Source organism: Carcharhinus amblyrhynchos, chromosome 20 (genome assembly GCF_965287045.1).
Source record: "Carcharhinus amblyrhynchos chromosome 20, sCarAmb.v2.hapA, whole genome shotgun sequence".
NCBI lineage: Eukaryota > Metazoa > Chordata > Chondrichthyes > Carcharhiniformes > Carcharhinidae > Carcharhinus > Carcharhinus amblyrhynchos.
Window position 1 is genome coordinate 26,936,721 of NC_137343.1, and position 21,896 is coordinate 26,958,616.

Here is a 21,896-nt window from a genome sequence, read left to right on the forward strand (position 1 = left end):
GGCCCTTGGCGCCGTGAGGCAGCAGTGCTAACCACTGTGCCACCTTTAAGACTGAACTATGTTGCTAACATTCATCTTTTATATCCTTATATGCGTGTATCCATTTTAAATGAGCAATAGTACCCATTTCTCTGCATGCTCTTACACATGACTTAAATGCAGTATCAACAAGCACGGTTTTTTCCCCTCAGACATCCTATTTATTTCATCCCAATAATGGAACATGAATGATTAATCTTGGCTGTTACTGGGTGTTTTACATTCGTAGTTTGATTGATCACTGAATTAGAAGATTGAAGCCACACAAATTAATAATCCTGTAATTTTATTGTAAATCAATATTTAGGTTTCAATTTTTCACTACCTATAATGCATTCAGTTGCGTAATACAGCTAAAATACATTACTTATTCATAAAATCTGCATTGTACATGAATGCAAGCATTTAATTCTAAGGTCATTACTTCAGGATTTGCAGCAGCTATATTTTGAAGTGAAACATGGAGCTTATTTTGGAACATTTATAAATTGGTGTCAACCACTGAAGTAGAGATTTGCAATAGCTTTGTGACAAACCATATATTTGTAACTGTAGCAACAAGAATGATTTCAAGTATTTTTAATTGAAATTATTTTAGTCTCAGTGCAATTAAAAAAGGAAGACGTGGAAATTTCAGGAATAGTTGAACATAATCCTAATAAAAAAGTTACCTCCTAGTTTCCTAAGGTGGCATGGTGGCACAGTGGTTAGTACTGCTGCCCCAGTGCCAGGGACCCAGGTTTGATTCCCAGCTTGGGTCACATGTGGAGCCTGCACATTCTCCCAGTGTCTGTGTGGGTTTCCTCCAGGTGCTCCAGTTTCCTCCCACAGTCTGAAAGACGTGCTGATTCGGGGCATTGGTCACGTTAAATTCTCCCTCAGTGTACCCGAACAGGCGCTGGGGTATGGCGACTAGGCGGTCTCCACAGTAATTTAGTTGCAGTGTTAATATAAGCTACTTGTGACACTGATGAATAAACTTTAAACAATTCGTTTCAACAAAATTGCAAGTTTCCACAAATATTCACATGCGACACTAGTTGTATGTGACATTATTTGAGGCCAAAAATATGGGTAGGCATCTTATACATGGATCATACCCTTCCCTCAGAGGTTTCTCCTGGCTGGCTTCTTTCCTTCTACTGAATCAATGTCACCAAAGACAGTAAATCCAACTGTGTCATACCAGTATGTTCTCATCAGTCATAGCTTTCAGCTGCTGCGTCAGTACTGTGATATTTATTTGACAGACTGCCCCCACAAGCCTTGACTTCAATCCAAGCTCCCACTGTTGATTTAAAATTGAAGGCATCCTTGCAGGATAGATAAGGAGGAACTTTAAAATCAGCACCAGGAGCCAGAAATGAAGACACTAAATAAACAACCACGTGCTAAAAGAACTAAGTGTTAAGTGAAGGAACAGCGCATGGAAATTTACTGGTTGAAAATGAGAAACAAAAAATCTAGAAATGCATTTTAAAGTTTATTTATTAGTGTCACAAGTAAGCTTCAATTAACACTGTAATGCAGTTATTGTGAAAATCCCCTAGTCGCCACATTCCGGCGCCTGTTCAGGTACACTGAGGGAAAATTTAGCATGGCCAATGCACCGAACCAGCACATCTTTTGGACTGTGGGAGGAAACAGGCGTACCTGGAGGAAACCCACACAGACACAGGGAGAAAGTGCAAACTCCGCACAGACAGTGACCCAAGCTGGGAATCGAACCCAGGTCCCTGGCGCTGCAAGGCAGCATTGCTAACCACTGTGCCATCCGAGCAAAGCAAACAATATTTAGGTGAGAACTTTATTGGATACCAGTTGTGTAATGTTGATCCTCGTTCTTCACAAGTCAAGGAATTTGTTTAAAGTAAAAATTGGCATTTTAGGAGGATCAGGTGTTTCCCCGTTTCCTTGCTTAATGATTTTAAATTCAAATTACCTTCTCTATGGTGGGCTGCAATTAAGACAAAAGTGAACCATTTACCCATTACAATGGAGGGGGGTGCAGGGATGGGAGGAAGACAAACTTCCTGTGTTGGCCGCTCAATACCAACCCTGTATTCAGAGCTAGCATGCCTGACTCCACTCACTGATGCTGATCCCTTCTGACATTCTGAGCTAGCAGACACGCTACATCATGTGAGAGCCCAGCAGGGTGTCAACCCAGCACTGGGAGCAAATTCTAATCTCCACTCTCCAGGGTCGTGAATGGGAATGGAATCCATTACTCAGGAGGCAGAAATGCTAACATTAAGCCAAAGGCGTAGTCCTTATAATTCTATATGCCCCAACTAAAACTTGCAAATTCTTGTCCACTGTCAGTGGAAATTGTTCCAGCCATTCAGTGCACTGTAAAACTCGGTGCTTCTAAAACACCCTGCCTCTCTTTTCCCTAAACCTTAAAAAGCTTCTTGAAACCTTTATTTTCAACCAATCTTTCAGCTTTTCTGAGTTGTTCCCTCACTGGTGCCTTCAATCCCTTATAAATTCTAACAATCTCTTACAAGCTCTTATTCATTTCTTTTTTCACTTTTTGGGAAGTACCTTGGAATGTTCTTAAATAATCGTTAGCTGACAGCTTTAACCACAAAAGGCAGGGGAAAAAAAAAGTAAAGGCAATATTTCCCTAATTTACATGAAGTTACTGAGCACCTCCACCCCTCTACACACTGCCTATCTATCCAAATATGACCACCTCTGCAAAACAGACTGTGTCTCATATAAGTTATACCTTCTTGAATAATTTACATGATATTCATATTTTTTCCTTCCTCATCTTCCCCCCACCATTTGAAGGTATAACTTGTACAAGGCACAGTTGCTTGCGGCCTGCGGTTACTTCATTTCAAAAGTGACCACTCATTTCACTGTGATCTTGGTGAGGATTGCAGGTCTATTTTCCTGTTGCTGCTATTACCGTCAGGCCCATTCCACACTCACTGATATCAACAGACATGCACTTTGCTTTAACCGTCACAGTCATGTGATTGATAGAGAAAACCTTGTTGAATCTTTTTGCCTCCTGCAGTACTGTAGTGGTCTCATTACCGTTCGAGTTGAGATCAACTAGCACTGCACAAATCAAGGAGCAGGCCACTGATAATCCTGATCTGTGTTGCTTTGTCACACACCCAGAAGTTTATTGACCCACAGAGTGTGGAAGCTATCGTCTAGTTGAATACACTTTTTCACTGATATGCTTGAAGGTGGTGGAAGACCAGTGATGTCTGCAAGTCCAGGCAATCTGTCTCTCAAGCTCCAGGCATCTCAATTTTGTGTGTGTGTGTTTATGTATGGCTTGCTGGTTTGTCCAGCTTATACTTCATGGAATTGGAGATTTAGAAAAGACCACTCTTAGTTGATGGACAAATCCTAAATCAGAGTGGGAAGAATTTTGGGATGTGCAAACTCATGTAAAATATTTATATTGTTGCAGCCAGTAAGGCACCTTGGTGTTTACTAAAACAGCCCACGTGAACCAAAAAAAAAGACATTTTCGGTTTTTTTTTGAAAGGGGATGAAATTTGGCATAAATTGGCAAATGGGATAATGCTTTTTTTATATCGTTGCCATTAATAAAATTGTGCTCAGTAATTACATATTTCAAAGTCACATGTGCCTATGATTTTGTTGAAGAAAACGGGCACTCACCAGTTTTGGTTGGGAGAAATCTTGAGGGTCAAATTTACCTCAGTGCATGGGGAACCATGTTTCAGTAATGTGCATATTTGGGATTTTTTAAAAATTCAATATTGCACCATTGTTCTGTCCCTGCCTTTTGTGGTTAATGTTGTCAGCCAGCAATACTTTAAGAACACATATTGTCAGTAGATTTTACAAGAAATTTATTTATTTACAAATCTCCTCTTGGGCTGTCATATAGAGTAATGCAAGTCTTTGATTTTACAACCCGTCTGCTTCATGAACAACATGAATGGCACCAATAACTTGTATTTAAAACCACTATCTTATGACAGTATTTTGAGTTTCTATATTTCTCTGTAAACCTGGATCAAATCAAAAAGTGGGTTGTGTGACATGTTGATATTCACATTCAAAAGTGTTGGGGGTTCAGAATTTTTAACTGTCACAGCATTCAAAACTACTTTAATCTGAAGGATGCTAATTAAGTTTCAGGGGCATTCCAGGAATCTCTGTTGGTAAAAAATAAAGCTCTCCACTCAAAATAAATTCCAAGAAAAGCCTAAACTTGTCACCTGGTTCAATTACTCAATGGATAAATTCACTGGAGAATGGAGGAAGAAAACCCATTTTTAATAAAAAACTTGGTCCGAAAGGAAAATAAATATTCAAAGTTAATCCATCACAGGAGCCAAAAATTAAGCAATAAAATTCCCCTTTCAATCAAAAATGGGAAAATGTCTCTTTTCCATAAATAAATAAAACCCACAGGATGCCAGTTTTGCCCAATGTTACCATACGCACCTTGGAGCCAAACATTATGTTTTTAAGCCCCTCTCCAGCTCTTATCAATACTGCAGTGCAATACTGGATGGTGTGCTACATTGTTGAATGTATCATAGAATAGAATCCCCACAGTACATCAAAATCTGCACATCACACCCTGCCCTATTCTCACAACCCTACACAATCACCCCGCTAATTCCCCTGATACTAAGATCAATTTAGCATGGCCAATCAACCTATCATCTTTTGGAAGAGAGGTTAAATCTAGACCTAGACTGCTTGTTTAGGTGAATGTAAAAGATCCCACAGCACAAGTTGAACAGAGAAATTCTCCTGGGGTCCCAGTCATTATTCATCACTTATCCAACACATGCTTTTTGATTATAAAATATTTCCAGCCCTTAAGCCAAAGTAAAATTATGGAATTAAAAATACAACAGGAATGAAGAAGAAGGAGACAGACAAAACATGAATGTTTTGTTTTTAATAAAAAATTGTACTCAAGATGTTTATCTTAGCCCTTTTGGGACAGTGCTACACAAATAAAGCCACTCAAACACGAGCGTTCATTCATGCATCACCATGTATGAGCTCATAATTTACCAAAGTATGCTGCCTAGAAATGGCAACTTCTCCTGGCAATCTCAGGAACATAGAAACTGAAGTAAGCCACTCAACGCTTCCAGTTCAATCATGATTGTTTTAATTCCATTCACTTTGCCTTGGATCAATATCTCTTGATACCATGACCAAGCAAAATTCTATCTACTATAATCTTCTAGTTTTGCAGTATCTACAGCTTTTAGGACGAAGAGAATTCCAGGCTTCTACATAAAAAAATGCTACCTGATTTCCCTCCTAAATGGCCTAGCTCTAATTTTAAGATGCTTCTTTCTCCTCAAGAAGAAATTGTTTCTCTGGATCTATCCTGTTGAACATCTTGACCAAATCATTCAATCTTCTGTCCTTAGGGGAATACAAGACAAGTTTATACAACCTGCACTCTCAATTTAAACCTCTTTGGTATTAGTATTATCATCAACAAGGGATGAACATCTTTTTAAATCAGAAGTGAGGTAAACGGCCAGATATATATTTTTAAATTGTTAACAAAAAGAGTCAATACAGAAATTGTTTGGAATGCTAACATGTATTAATTTTAAGAAAATGTAGCAACTTGGAATAGTTACCTGCAGCTAAAATTATGCCTTAATTTTGAAATATTGCAAGTGAAGTACTTCGATTTGAAGACTTAATTTTCCTCCATGGGCTTCTTTTTAAACCACAGTTTTTACATTAGTACACAGAAATTAAGGACTGTACAAAAAAAAATTAAGACACAGAAATATGTTACAACCCCATAAGAGAAGTTACTCCTCTAATATAACAAATGAGGCCATTAGTTAGTTAGAACAATCAAACATCGATCATCTGCCGTGCATAGTTACTACACCTGTAAAAAACAAACATACTTGTGAATGTAATTTTCTTACCACATTTGGTCGTTTGACCAGGCTCTCAAGTTTGGTATGACTGAATTCCAGGCTTATAACATTATAGAGCTTCTCTCTTTCCACCTCTGGCGTTTCGTAGTATTTCACCCATTGTGACATGCTCATCTCAATCCCTTTCTGTGTACTAACATCCATAACATCCACAATACGACGACTCCCTGAATCACAAAAAGTAAAACAATTCTTGTCAGCTTCAATTTACAGTCTGATTTTTGTACACCATATATATCAGCTTCACGGAACCAAAAATATAATGGAATTAAAGAACAAAGAACCTCCAATACAATACGTAACAGGCACTTTAGCTCACCAAGTCTGCGCCAATATAGTATAAACGTATCGCATAGTAATACAAACAATAGCAGGTGCTATTTTTGTGAAGCACATTGAAATTCATAATGAGTTGTAATGTTCACATCCATTCATTCACTTCCAATCACACTTTTTTTAAACCTGGCCCCTTAATTAAGGAAAAACACAAAATGGCTTCCATAAGGGATTAAATTAAGTATCTTACACTCTTCAGGTGTTGTTGAAACTACTGGCCAGTGATCCAAAAGTATTAGTCATTCATTTCTTAGGGAGCTTGTCCAAGTGGCCATTTACAAGTCTTGGTAGATAGTGCTCATGAAATTCAACAATCAAAGATTGAAGCCTTGGCTGACTTCAGCCACTCTAATCCCAACCACTGCCTTGTTTGAGACCAACAAAGCAGGAGATCAAATTCAGATCATCCTTACACCTCAAGCCGTCAAGTGAACTGGGTCTTGATTCAAAAACCAAGAAAGTAGAGTCTGCTGTTGCTTCCAAACTTGTGCAAATTGCTAAGTATGTCCTATAAACTGAGTTAAAGTACTGCAGAAAGAACAGTGTGCCTTGAGTATGACAGCACTTTGCACAAGCGTATCTTTGTGCGATCAGCAAGTTAAAGCAGAAGGTAACTTACAATATGCACAACAAAACTGTTCTTTTTAAGTGAGATTGCAAAACTAAAAGCAGCAGCTAGTACAAAATAGTGAATACTTGGACCAATGTAACGAATTATTTTTCCTGAGAAATTTTTACATTGCCTTATGGGTCAGCAAACTCAGTGTCTTTATTCATTATCTCCTATAATGATGTGTACATCTCAGTAAATACTAAGTTAGTGATCCATGCAAAGTTATTTGCTGATCTAAACAATGTCTTTTCTCTAATCAGGTCAAATCTCACCTTTTATGACTAGTTTCTGACAATTTCATTTCTGAGGATGTGATAATAGCATTATTATTGGAAATGAGTTCCCATTGAGCCATATTTTCTGAGTTGCTACTTGTAGTAATGATTCAGACAGGGGAGCAGGAAGCAATATTCTGAGAATGTTGCATATTCGTTGTCTGGGTTCAGCAGTTTAAGAAAATGCTTAACTTGAAAATGCCAAATCTTAGGAAAAAAACTGATGCCCACAGAGAGGTAGAGTGTAACTACCACACCTAACAAAATCAAACTTTAAAAATTAGCCAATTTACAAACTCCAGTTGCAATCATTCTTCTCAGCTCCATAATTATCCATTTGAAGACAGAATTTTAGAAATAAGACTTTCCTTGTCGCTGCTAAAGTTGCAGAAGCAGTCATTTAACTTGTTTTTTTTACCCTCACAGGACTGCACCTTTGACCTTGGCTTTATAGGAGACCGTAGTTCTGCCCAGGGTCAACACAATGCACCCAATTAAGCAGCCTGAGGTTTTATGTGTACAATTACTGATTAATAACTGCTCCCACGACTACTGCGAATTGTAGGGGTAAAATAAAACAAAAAAAAATGGAAATGCTCAGCCTATAGAGGAAAAATTAATTATCGCTTATGGTGTGAATTCCTTGTCAGGATGTTGACAATTCTGCTGTATGTTTTCGGCATTTCAATCCTTCATCTGCAGGTTTTTACTTTTTATTCACAACTGCAAATAACTCTTGAATTCATTATGGCATTGTGGCGTATTATGAAACAGACATTTATTACAGTTCAGTAAAGGCTCTTGTTGTTTGCACTGCCTACTAAACATGGTAGGCAGGAAAATACACAGAAAGGCAAGTGTGAATGTAAAATGTACAAGTGATAGACAAAGATACATCCACAGACAAGGCAGAGGCAGCTAGGTAGTAAGATAGAAACAGGCAGACCACTTCCTAAAGATTAAAAGAAAATTGTAATCCTTATATTCAGGCTTTGGAAATCATATCAGACAGAAAACAGCTTTCTGTTTTGGAGACTATTCTCCTGTGCAGTTGTATTGAGATCAAGCATTTGCTATTATAAATACTTTTTGCTTACTTTGTGTGGCTGTAGTTGTAGAATCATACAGCGCAGAAGATGCCCTTCGGCCCATCGAGTCTGCACCAACACATTAGAAACACCTGAGCTCCCACCTATCTGCCAACACTTGGCCCATGGCCCTGAATGTTATGATGTGCCAAGTGCTCATCCAGGTACTTCTTAAAGGATGTGAAGCAGCCCACCTCTACCGCCCTCTCAAGCAGCACATCCAAGGCCATCACCACTCTCTGGGTATAAAAGTTTTTCCTCAAATCCCCCCAAACCTCCTTCAACTACGGAGAACAGCTGCTCCTTATCCACTCTGTCCACATCCCTCATAAAGTTATACACCTCGATCAGGTCACTCCTCAGTCTTCCAACAAAAAGAACCCAAACCTACCCAACCTCCCTTCATAACTTAAATGTTCTAACCCAGGCAGCATCCTGGTGAATCTCCTCTGCACCCCTTCCAGTGCAAACACGTCCTTCCTATAATGTGGCGACCAGAGCTGCACACAGTTGTGTGTCATATATTTTGGAATTAATTTAGTTTCTAGGTGGAGAACAGAGGGCTAATTGCATCCGTTGTACTTAAAGCGGGTATTTAAAAATCACACAAGATAACATCACTGCAGTTGAAAAACAAGTAAAATAGTTGGGCCTGTTCACCAGTGATAAGTCACTAATCTACCAGTTACGGACTACACCAAGGGGAAACCCCAATTTTATACAGACATTCTGTTTACGCTAATTCAGTTACCACTTACTCAAGAGCTCCCTTATTGTAATCAGAGCTCAAGTTCGAAACTTTGTTTTAAAATGGATGCTGATCACTGTGGCATTCAGGGCACACTCTAAGCTCGTGACTGCAGGTGAAAAAGAGGAAGCATTGTAGTTTTAAAATTGGCCACAAGAGGTCAACGATCAACTGGAAATTTACTCTCAGATCAACTTCAAGGTTATAGTAAAACTAAACTGCAAAACAAAACACCAAATGTTTTTTCAAATCAAAATATCAGAATATTAGGCTTATAGAATATAGTTTTAACTAGGTTATAACTATTCAATTTCCATTGTAATTCTCAAATGCTATTTTCTCAAACAACTAAGAAATAAATAGGTGATCGACGTATGCCCTGACTTGGTGTATTTTGGCACGGATAACGTTAAATTTGAATAGTAAAAGGAAAGCATAGTTTAATGTTGGTATAACAAGTTGTATGCTTTCTCACAGGTTTGGACTTACTCCAAAGCTGCTGTTCTATGTGCAATCAGATACAACTGCCCCACGGCCCCCATCACAGGTCTTGTGTCACTGGCAATAACTACAAGTTGCAGCTTCATGGCAGCTAGTCCCTACAGTGGCCGGCATTGAAGCAATTCCAAAGCAGTGAGGCAGGAATAAATATTTCCAGTTCCACTAGTGTACAAATTCTCTGAACGAGCCTAAAGACAGGACACAAATAACAGACCGTATACGGAATCAAATGCATGCGACGAAAGCGCCTCCATGAAATATTATTGCTTCAGCAAAACGAAGGTACAAATCATGGCATGTCTGAAGAAAAATGGGAGGACTCTTCCTTCTATTATAATGCCTATTTTGGAAGAAGTGCAGATGTTTAAAACTTCTTAAGAATGAAGATGCAATAGTTCAGAAGCTGTGGCACCTACCCAAAAACATCACACACAACTTAGGCTAGAAATCAATGATAAAGGGACCCTTGGTAAAAAAAAACAGGATTGCAAATAATTAGCCATGGATTAGATAACCCAGGTTTAAACAATTTAAGTTACACTGAACTTCTATTTTACTTTCTTAAAAAATGAAACATTGCTTGAAGATGTTGACTCATAGGCTATGGTTTCACTCCCCTGGCCATCATCCAGCACCTTATCTAAATGACAATTCGTCACGTGTGATCCTGGACAATGAGATGGAGTACAGGAAACAGATATGGGGTGTGTGTGTGTGAGATTCCCCCCCAAAAATTCTAAGTGCTGAATTAGCGGGGCAAATGGTGTAACTCACAATTGTTTTTTCAGTGGGAGTTCAGAATCGAATCTCCCACACTCTGTGCAATGCAGAGATCACAATCGTGAACATCATTACATTCTCGGGGGGAGGGAGGGGAGGGCGGGAGTGGTGGTGGTGGTGGTGGGCTATTCACGCCAGAGTCTGACAGTTCCGGAACGTTGTGCACACACGGTGGCCCCAAACTGTCAGACTCCCATTTGCTGGCCAGCTCAATCACTGGCCAGCCTGAGGCACTCGCAGTGCTGCCCTTCTAACACCCCCCCCCCCCCCCCCCCCCCCCCACAAATGGCCCGATCATGGCCCCACAAGCAATCCCGGGCTGGCCCCAACCCCCACCTTCCAACCCATCCAAACTGAGCACTCTGCTCTCCAGCAACCCCCCTCCAGCAGTGATGGCCCTCCCCCCTACCCAGAGGAGACAGGCTGCCCCCTACCCAGATCGCTGGTCTCCCCTCCAGCCCCGATCAATCGCAATGCAGAGTGACAACTGGACCCACCACCCCCACCTATCATCCACAAGCTGTGCCTACAATACGCCCCGACCCCCTAGCATTGCCCCATGGGGCACAGGCTACCACTGCCAGAGTACCCATGCCCAGGGGCATCACACCCACCACCCAACCTCTGGGGAAGGGGGCATATCCCAAGTGCCCTCCTTCTCTCCAGCAGAGTGTCCCGCTAGTTCCCCAGAAGTGGGGAGTGACTCTAAACCCTGCTGGAGTGAAATACTCCTGGCAGGGTGGGAGATGCTATCGGGCCTGGATAATTCAATCCCAGACCCAATACTCACATTTAATTTACATTACAAATGGATTAAAATCATTTACCTGGTCTTCCCACCAGTTTCCAGCACGGTCTTGACTGCACCTGCTCTCCGGAGGTGGGAGACACGCATGTGTCAGGAACGCATGCACAAATCCCGCAAGATGGCCGACACATGCCTCCCCCAACCCGATGCACCAAAAAATTAGCACGTCGTGATGGGCGGTGCCCACTGAAACTGGTGAAACAGCGCGAAGACAGTAATCCCTCCCTCAACGTCATCAACTTCAGGAAGCACTGTAAAGGACATGTCGCTGTCTACATCAATGGGGATGAAGCGGAAATCATAGAATCCCTGGTCAAGCAAGTTTCTAGGTGTCCAGATCTGAACCAGCACTGAATACAGTACTCCAGGTGTAGTCTCACCAGTAGCCTAAAAAACTGAAGCATTACCTCCCTCCTCTTGTAGTCAATTCCTCTTTCAATAAATAATAACATTCTAATAGCTTTGCTAGATGTTTGCTGCACCCGCATACTAACCTTTTGTGATTCATGTACTAGGACACCCCGATCCCTCCACATCACAGAACTCTGTAATCTCTCACTATTTAGATTGCATGCCTTTGTTGACTCATTCTGCCAAAATGGAAAACTTCACATTTTTCCACATTACACACCATCTTCCAGATTTTTGCCTGCTCATCTAAACTATCTATATCCTTAAGTCCTCTTCACGATTTATTCTTTTCACCATCTTTGTGTCATCAGCACATTTAGTGACCGCACCACTACCCCCTTCATCCAAATTACTTATTTAGAGTTGAGATCCTAGTACTGATCATTGTTGGGCCAAAAGGCCTGTTTCCATGCTGTAAAATGGTGTAATTCATGATTATTTTCTCTATCCACTGGAGTTTAGAAGAGTGATGTGGAGATGCTGGCGTTGGACTGGGGTAAACACAGTAAGAACTCTCACAACACCAGGTTAAAGTCCAACTGGTGTTATGAGGCTGCTTACTTTGTTTAGAAGAGTAACAGACGACATGATTGAAGCATACAAGATCCTGTGGAGTCCTGACAAGGTGGAAATGGAAAGGATTTTTCCTTTTGTGGGAAAATCTAGAACCAGGCATTACTGTTTAAAAAAAAAGGTATGTCCATTTAGGGTCTCTCCCATTTAAGACAGAGGGAAAGGAAATTTCTTCCAGAGGGTTGAGACACTTTGGAATTCTCTTCCTCAAAAGATGGTTGGAGCAGAGAGTCTTTGAATATCTTTAAGGAAGAAGTAGATGGATTCTTGATAAGCAAATGGGTGAAAGGTTATTGTTTAGAAATTTATTTATTAATGTCATGTGCAGACTTACATTAACACTGCAATGAAGTTACTGTGAAAATCCCCGAGTTGCCACACTCTGTGTACTTGGGTACACTGAGGGAGAATTTAACAATGTACGTCTTTCGGACTGTGGGAGGAAACCAGAGTACCCAGAGGAAAGCCACACAGACACATGGAGAACATGCAGACTCGGCACAGACAGTGACCCAAGCTGGGAATCTAACTTGGGTCCCGGACGCTGGGAAGCAACAGCGCTAACCACTACTGGGGGTAGGCAGGGATGTGAAGTTGAAGTTAAAATTAGATCAGCTATGATCTTGTTGAATGGAGGAGCAGGTTTGAGGGATCTCCTCCTGATTCATATGTATGCCAACATTTACTGGAATTTGGAAGAATGAGAGGTGATCTTATTGAACCATAAGATTTTGTGAGAGCTTGACAGGGTGGGTGCTGAGATAATGTATCCCTACCTGAAGAAGTCAAGAACTAGATACCCAGTTTAAAATCTAGGGTGTCTCCCATTTAAGACAGAGATGAGAAAGGAAATTAGAGATAGTAGCAGATTCAAGGAAGAAGCATACAAATTGGCGAGAAAAAGCTTTAGGCCTGAGGATTGGACGCAGTTTAAAATTCAGCAGAGGACCAAGGAATTGATTAAGAAGGGAGAAATAGAATACAAAAGTAAGCTAGTGGAGAACATAAAAACTGACTGTAAAAATTTTTATATGTTTCTAAAGAGAAAAAATTGACAAAAACAAATGTAGGCCCTTCGTCAGAAACTGGAGAATTCATAACAGGGTATAAAGAAATGGCTGAGGAATTAAATTTCAGTCTCCACGAAAGAAGACATGAATAATGTATCAGCAGTGCTGAGAGAAACATGTTTTAGTGAGGAGCTGAAGGAAATCAACATTAGTAGAGAAATGGTTTTAGGGAAATTGATGGGATTGAAGGCAGATAAGTCCCCAGGGCCTGATAATGCTCATCCCAGAGTAATTAAGGAAGTGCCTCTGGAAAAAATAAATCCATTGGTAGTTATTTTCCAAAAATCGACTCTAGAATAGTTCCTACAGATCGGAGGGTAGCCAATATAAGTCTGCTATTCAAAAAGGGAAGTAGAGAGAAAACAACAAACAATAGGCCAGTGAGCTTAACATTAATATTGGGGAAGTTCCTGAAGTCCATTATCAACGATCAGCCATGATCAAAACGGACGGCAGAGCAGGCTTGAAGGATCGAATGGCGTACTCCTGCTTCCAGTTTCTATGAATTTCATCTTTCAGAGGATCAGTAGTCTTTGGGATTATCTTCCCTAGGGAGTAGTAGAGACTGGGTCAATGAATATAAACAAGGCTGAGTCAAGGGAATCAAAAGTTAAGAACAGTTGGAAGGAAAGCGGAGTTAAGGCCACAATCAGATCAACCATAAGTACTGGCACATCTTGGTGGAGCAAACAGCCAAACCACTCATTTCTTCTGATTTTATGAAGACTGAGCCTGAACACCAGTCGAAACTGAGGCCCAAAGCTATGTTATTGCCAAGGGTGTGGTACATAAAGCTGCTAAACCACTTAACCGTTTCAATGCCCAATACAAGACTAAATCCCATAAAAAGAAATATGTTAACCGGTTTAATTAGTCTAAGTTTGTAGATGTATTTTTAAAATAATCACAAATCTACACACCTTGAACAGAAGACTTTTTCAACACATTTTAAAATAACTTTTTCTGCATTATATGAAGTTCCATTGTTGAGAGAATAGATTCTCAGAAACTTCCATAATTTTTACTTTGAACAACTTTTGAACATTACACACAATAATTCTTCTTACTCCTTTTGCACACTTCTCAAAATTAATTTAATCATTGCTTTGTTTCTCTACAACAGTCTTTAGTCTTCAACTAAAGAACACAGATTATTAACCTGCTACTTTTTGCCTTCTCTCCTGTATGTCCAAAACACTTACACAGATGACTTCATGATTCACTCAACTTCTATTGTTTATCTCTTCCAAAGTCTGTAGTATGCAAATATTCCGTGGACTGGGATTGACACGGTGGCAGTGGTTAGCATTGCTGCCTCACAGCACCTGGGACCCAGGTTCAATTCCCAGCTTGGGTCACTGTCTGTGCAGAGTCTACAAATTCTCTGTTTTCCTCCATGTGTTCCGGTTTCCCAAAACGCCCAAAGGTGTGTGGGTTAGGGAACTGGTCATGCTAAACTGGTCTGTCAGTGTCAGGGGGACTAGCAGGGTACATATGTGGGGTTACAGGGGTAGAGCCTGGGTGGGATCTTCGTCAGTGCAGGCTCAAGGGGCCAAATGGCTTCCTTCTGCATTGCAGGATTTCTATGATCCTGAATAAACTTTAAACTTTACACCGAGCAAAGGTCAGACATTTTTTCTGCTTGCTTATGGAGCAAGGTATTTCCAGAGTCATTAGCACATCTCACAGCCTCTATAACATGCAAAGTCAACAGCCTTAAAAGGAAGTTAGAGCATATGAAATGAAGAAAAATGGAAGATGAGCTGGAGGGTAGTCAGTGCTGCGGAACAACCATTTAGCTTCAGATAAATGTGCTCAAAGATAGTCTGGTCAGGCCTAACAGTAGCTGATGGTGACAAAGAATGATCCTGTTGGAAATCTATCAGATTGCTGCTGGAAGGATCTGGGTGGAGGCGCGAGGGTGGCAGAAGAGGAAGAGACTCACCAAAACTGGGCTGATATTTTAATTTGAAGCCAACTATTTTGAATTGCTTAAATCCCATTGGAACAAACATTGTGGATCACAGCAATGAATGCGACCATGACCCTTACCCATCTGCATGACACCAGGCAACCAGGCAATTTTAAGCTTGTAATTGGTTCCCATTGAGCATGAGACCCACATTAAATGGTCACATTTCCCACAGACCATATTGGACAGCACGATGGCACAGTGGTTAGCACTGCTGCCTCACAGCAGCAGGGATTCGGGTTCCATTCTGGCCTTAAGTCACTGTCTACGTGGTCCAGTTTCCTCCCACAGTCCAAAGATATATGGGTTAGGTTGATTGGCCATGCTAAATTGACCCAAATGTCAGAGAGATTAGCAGGGTAAATATATGGGGTTGCGGGAATAGGGTTGGGGTGGGATTGTGGTTGGTGCAGACTCAATGAACTGAATGGCCTTATTCTGCACTTTAGGGATTCTATGTTCTAATATACAAAAATGTATCATTAAAAGTAAAAAAAAACTCAAACACTTTTAAAATTTTCAGATTTCATTAACTTGCAACAAATGCTTCTGCAGGACAAGTAAAAAGTACTTCCTGGATGACTGCATTGCTTATTGAGGCTATTTCTTCACTATGAAGAAATTTAAGTGTAAATATTTAGTCATTTGAATCTCTCCCAAATGCATGGAAACATATGTTAAAGAAACTCCATAGATAATTCACAAAATAAATGTGAAATCCAAATGCAAAATTTAATTATAGCTAGGATATCTGATCCAAGAGAAGGTTAGCTGTTCTGAACTAATCAGGAAACCTGATCCACATAAATTGTTACCACATTCAATGATATGGATTTAACATGAAAACTGTCAACACTAAAATTCTAGAAGTCACGTTTTTCTCAGCTAGCTGTTAAGCAAAAAAAAAAGTGCATAAAGCAGGGAATCAGCACTACACTGAATAATATACAGCTCCAGGTCAGCAAATGTTTCCTATGATGTTGGATAAGGAGACATTTCCCTGTTAAACTAGTTCTATCTCCGGGTGGAGAGATAATGTATGTGAGGAATGCTTTATTAGCAGTGGGAACTCTGCATTAACTTGAAAAGCAAATCTTCAGAAAATATTTCTTAGCAGGGTCCAGAGGACAGGAAGAGGAAGTGAAAGCATGAGAGACTTGAACACGAGTTTATTCAAAGGAAATATTTGTTGTTTCGGTCCTGTATTCATTACAGGTCACAGTTCCACAGCTTAAGTCCATCCTGTCTTCATAGGATATTCAAATATACAAGGATGCCTGGCCATTAACCAAGCTGCAAAGCCAAACTAATTTTTCCTGGTCTCATGAAAATACAACAGCAACTTATATTAATGTAAGTGCTTTAACAGAATAAAGCATGCAAGATGCTTCACAGATGCATTATAAAATACAACATTGAGCCATATAAGGAGATATCAGAGCAGACAGTTAAAAGCTTAGTCGAAGAAGTAGGTTTTACTTGAAGAGGGAAAACAAGGTGAGAGGCAGGAAACTTTAGGGAGAATTTCCAAGTTTGACAGGAAACTGATGAGAATTTACACACAACATCCTGTATTTAGCCAACAAAGTACTGCACAATGGAGAGGAGGGATCACAATTAATTGGAAGAGGAAGGTGTAGATGTTAAGGATGTTTTTAAAAACAGGGAGAAATGACGCATCAAGGCAGAGCAACTTAGGAAGGGAATTTCAAAGCCCGAGAACCTACATGGAAGGAGTTTCTGCTGTACATCATAGACAGGAAAAAAGGAATGGACAATATTCCAGAACTAGAAGAGCCATGAGTAAAAGCAGAGACAATGGCCCATAGACAGTTGCAGTAGCAGAGGAGAGCAAGACCCTGCAGGGATTCAAAATTAAGTAATTTATTACTGGTGGGCTAAGGGATAGAAAAATTCGGCAGGATTAGGAATTAGGAGGATGCAGTCATCATCATTTTAGGTGAGCTGGAGTTTGGAGCTTGGGAAGATGCATTGTAAATATTTTCTGTAAATTAAAACGGCATGAGGAGGATTTTGGCAACAGTGAATGCAGTAGGAACAGTCTTGGAGATCAACTGATTTTGAAATCTAAACTTGTCAAACAGAACAAATAAGGTTGTGCAGGTTGAGCACATTTTCTCAAATGAAGATGGGGAGGTTGGGGTGGACAGATTCTAGCTGTACAGCAAAGCTTCAGGCCTAGCTAACACTGGGCACCAAGAAATATACTAGCATTCCATAATACTTTCAAGGCTGCATTTGCCCTGTATGCACAGCTGCCAACTTTACAGAGTAAGAAGCAGGGAAGTCCACTGTCAACTTGTCAGAATACACACTTCAACCAAAGACTTCTTATTGTGCTTACCCCAGTCCAATGCCAGCATTGGACTGAGGTAAGCAGTTGCCAACTTTACAGAGGGCAACGTACAGCATGAAGCAGCTTATTTATTTTTAAGAACTATGCATCAAAATGAAGTAGCTGTCAGTACTCTGCAAAATTGTCTAGATCTGCAACATTATTAGTTAATTGATCCTTCTTAAACTGAAGAGATTTGAGAACATGACAGAATACACAGACATCTTACGGCAAAATTTGCTAAAAATCAGTGAGCTCAGTACAACACTGAACAGTTTTGTTCCCTGCCTGGACTGATTCTTTTGGATTACTGAATATAAAGCAACATAAATTCCGAGCAAACTGCTGACTCAGCAATACGTGGGATCGATGGAATTACAATCATCGAATTTGGGGCGGCATGGTAGCACAGTGGTTAGCACTGCTGCTTCACAGCTTCAGGGACCTGGGTTCGATTCCCGGATTGGGTCACTGTATGTGCGGAGTTTGCACATTCTCCTCATGTCTGTGTGGGTTTCCTCTGGGTGCTCCGGTTTCCTCCCACAGTCAAAAGATGTGCGGGTTAGGTTGATTGGCCACACTAAAATTGCCCCTTAGTGTCCTGAGATGCGTAGGTTAGAGGGATTAGTGGGTAAAATATGTAGGGATAGGGGGGTAGGGCCTGAGTGGGATTGTGGTCAGTGCAGACTCGATGGGACGAATGGCTTCTTTCTGTACTGTAGATTTCTAGAAAGCAAAATGAGTTGGTGGTGTGCTAGGTAAACTGCTACATGCATGTCATTGGATTTCAGTGCAGACGCACAGACAGGTATCAGGGCACTGCTCCTTCATCAGGTGAGTGGAGAGGCAGGTTGCACAAATGCAGCATAGATAGATAAGGACACAATTGCAAGATAATGGTTGGAATGCAAGTCTTTTCCAGCAATCTCGCTGAATCAAGACTTGATTTCCTGAGAAGACTTGTATTCCAACCATTATCTTGCAATTGAGTCTTTGACTACATCTGCCATGTTTGTGAAACCCAGCTCTCCACCCACCTGATGAAGGAGCAGCGCTTCGAAAACTCATGATATCAAATAAACCTGTTTTGAACTTTAACCTGTTGTTGTGAGACTTCTTACTATCAATTCTCTTTGTACATCTTATAAGCAAGTGATAGCTTTCATGTCAAAAATCTCCAACTCAAGTACCCTAGATGCAGCTGGTTTACAATTCTACTAACAAGCAGTTGAAAGTCCTGGGAGAGGAAATGGTATCTGGCACACACTCAGGAAAACTTTCCACAGCCAAGGCTTGTTTCTGATAATAATTAGATCAACGCAGTTGTGCAGAACTGAATGACCTTGACTTTCAGCCAGTACGTAAATGTGGAAACTTATCTGAAAGGTCAGTAAAATGGCATTTCAGATGACAGTACTGCAGGCTATGTTATTGAACATTGGTTGTAAAAATAGATTTCACAGTTGTAGACAGTGCAATAAATAACCAACTCCAAACTCCAAAACATTTGTATGGGTGTTGCAACATCTCAGCACACCTGACACTCAAATATAGGTCTTGAATTATGCCATTGGCATACAACTAAGCAGAAGAATATAAATAGGAGGAGCAAGATTTTCGGCCCACCAAGCCTGTCTGGCCTTTCGATACAATCATGGCTGGTCTCTTACCGCTACTTCACCTTCCCACATTATCCCTATATCCATTAATTCCCTTAGTGTTAGCACCTGCATTAAAATGGAAAACAAATTCATATATAAATTGCATCAATGTTTCTCTATTAATTTTCACACAGCTAGATTTCAGGGACATTCTTTGGAACGTGTCCAAACAAAATGATAAATAAAATAGCCAAACAAAGACGTATCTAATATGCCACAGATTCAAATTTAACACACAGATTCGGCACATGTTGAGTGGTCATTGGAGAAGTGGGAGAAAGAGGCACAGACTTCATGACATTCTCACACGTCTTAAGCCATTTTAAATTGCCATTAGGCACAACATTATGAAGAAATCAATGCCGTTCTCTCATTTTTACTTGCATCATCCCACCAAGCCAAATGTGCCAGAGACCCAAAGAGGATGAACACCCACTTAGCTTTACTTATTGCGGCAGCTCTCAGTACCCTGACAATTCAGAAGCAGAGTTTGCATATTTTAGGCTGTATTATACATCAGTGGTGGAATACTATATCTGTGTTGCTGATACTATGTTGAAAAAACAAACTGGTTATTAGTGGCTAATATAACATTAGCAGAGGGCTGAACATAGATTTAACTCTTTACCTCCAATTTCCAAATCTACCGTAAGGAATTGTGCAAATGGCAGTGGAGCATTTGGCTTAAAAAATTGGGGGAAAAGAAAAGAGAACTTAAAGAAAAATCAATGATGGTGGCAAGACAATGTGCACCAAATAAAATGGTAATCTAGTAAAACAAACATCAGAGTACTAAGCTTTAAACTCACACATTTAACAAAAGTGAGGAAAATGCAGTCTGTAATTCCACCACATCAATTGATTGACTATAAAATACAGACATGCAGAGAAAATTGGATGCACCAGTACACTCCTCCTTGTAAGCATTCACTGTGCTTGCACTAGGAACAACTTAGATCAGAGTTAAAGCAGGGTATCTTAATTGCTAATGATTAGTTAGGTGGGGGATGGCGGCAGAGAGGAAAGAGCTGCTAGAGGTTGTACGATCGAACTGGCAAGGCAAACGTCCTTCACAGACAGAGATAGGGGATGCTTTGTTTGTGGGGAGTGGAGCAGTAGATTGTGTTGAAAACATAGGAAAGTGATCTTCTGGTCGAAGCTGTTCCAGCAATCACCCGGTACAAAGAGATGATATCTGGAGAGGTTGTTTGGGATGTGACATGCATGACGCATGATTTTGCATTGACCTTCATTCATTTTCCTTTACAGGATCTGTCTCCATTCCTTCTTTGTGAACAGATGGCGTAAGCATAGTTCCCAGGCTTCCCGTCCTGGCACTATGTCCTCCTTCAGTTTAATGAACTTCTGCAATACTTATAATCTATGAGGTTTAACTTTCTGCCAATTCTTTTGTAAACAGGAAAGTACTTAGAATCATGCAGTATAGGAGACCATTCGATTCTTCTTCTTAAGCATCCCTGATGATTTCTGCTTATCCTCTACAAACTCACTATACTCGCCTCTCAGGTATTCCATCTCACAATTAACAATTCTATTTTCACTGTTTGCATAATTCATGAACAGTCGCAATAATGGGATTTACATAAAATCTTACCTAAATATAATGCATCTTGCAGGTTGATTAGGCTTATTCTATCTATTTTGGAAACAACTTGATAAGCAAATTACCTTGCTTCCTTATCTGTACCTTTACAAAAAAAAAGTTCACATAATGTGTTCACATTAACAGCCAAGTTTCAGATAGGACACTGACTGTTACATTGGTAATCATACAAATAATTTTGCCTTTGTTTTGAATGCATTCCTTCACTTCAATTGGAAAACAAAATCAATTTATTCTGATGATGCTTTGATGAAAATTTGCCTTGAGGTTTGTGAAATCAGTGCCACTTCCGAAAGTTTTCCTAACTTAAATTTTGCGAACTTGGCAAAATGTATGACTTTATTGCCAGTAAGAAGTCTCACAACACCAGGTTAAAGTCCAACAGGCTTATTTGGTAGCAAAAGCCACTAGCTTTTGGAATGCTGCTCCTTCGTCAGGTAAGTGGGAGTTCTGTTCACAAACAGGCCATATAAAGACACAAACTCAATTTACAAAATAATGGTTGGAATGCGAGTCTTTACAGGTAATCAAGTCTTAAAAGGTACAGACAATGTGAGTGGAGAGAGGGTTAAGCATGGGTTAAGGAGGTGTATTGTCTCCAGCCAGGACAGTTAGTGAGATTTTGCAAGCCTAAAATAGACCCCAAAATAGACCCTACCAATCTCGCAGCAAACACAGGAATTTGAGTTTGTGTCTTTATATGCCCTGTTTGTGAATAGAACTCCCACTTACCTGACGAAGGAGCAGCGATCCAAAAGCTAGTGGCTTTTGCTACCAAATAAACCTGCTGGACTTTAACCTGGCATTGTGAGACTTCTTACTGTGTTTACCCCAGTCCCAACACCAGCATCTCCATATCTTTATTACCAGTGGCAACTTTGGTTCAGTTCCTAGCACTCACTTCTGAGCAGACAGGTCAAGTTCTGCCACAGCACAGGAAACTAGCCCGGCATTCTAATCCAACATTAATGGAGCACTGCAAGGTGTTCAGCTAAGATGTTAAACCACAGTTCAGTCAACTGCTCATTGACTCAGCTGAACATTAAAAATCCTATGGCATCAACTGAAGAAGATAAGATAATCCTCCTGGCATCCATTTCTCCCT

General features: G+C 40.4%; 1 protein-coding gene across 3 annotated transcripts in view; it reads right to left on the reverse strand.

Moving 5' to 3' along the window:
• Positions 1-21,896, reverse strand: part of LOC145355861 (lysine-specific demethylase 2B-like) — a 173,091-nt gene that overhangs the window by 113,769 nt on the left and 37,426 nt on the right. For all 3 annotated transcript variants that reach the window (XM_080208294.1, XM_080208295.1, XM_080208293.1), the window contains exon 5: positions 5,964-6,142. In XM_080208294.1, the coding sequence (XP_080064420.1) occupies positions 5,964-6,142 (179 nt within the window). The remainder of the gene's footprint in view (positions 1-5,963; positions 6,143-21,896) is intronic.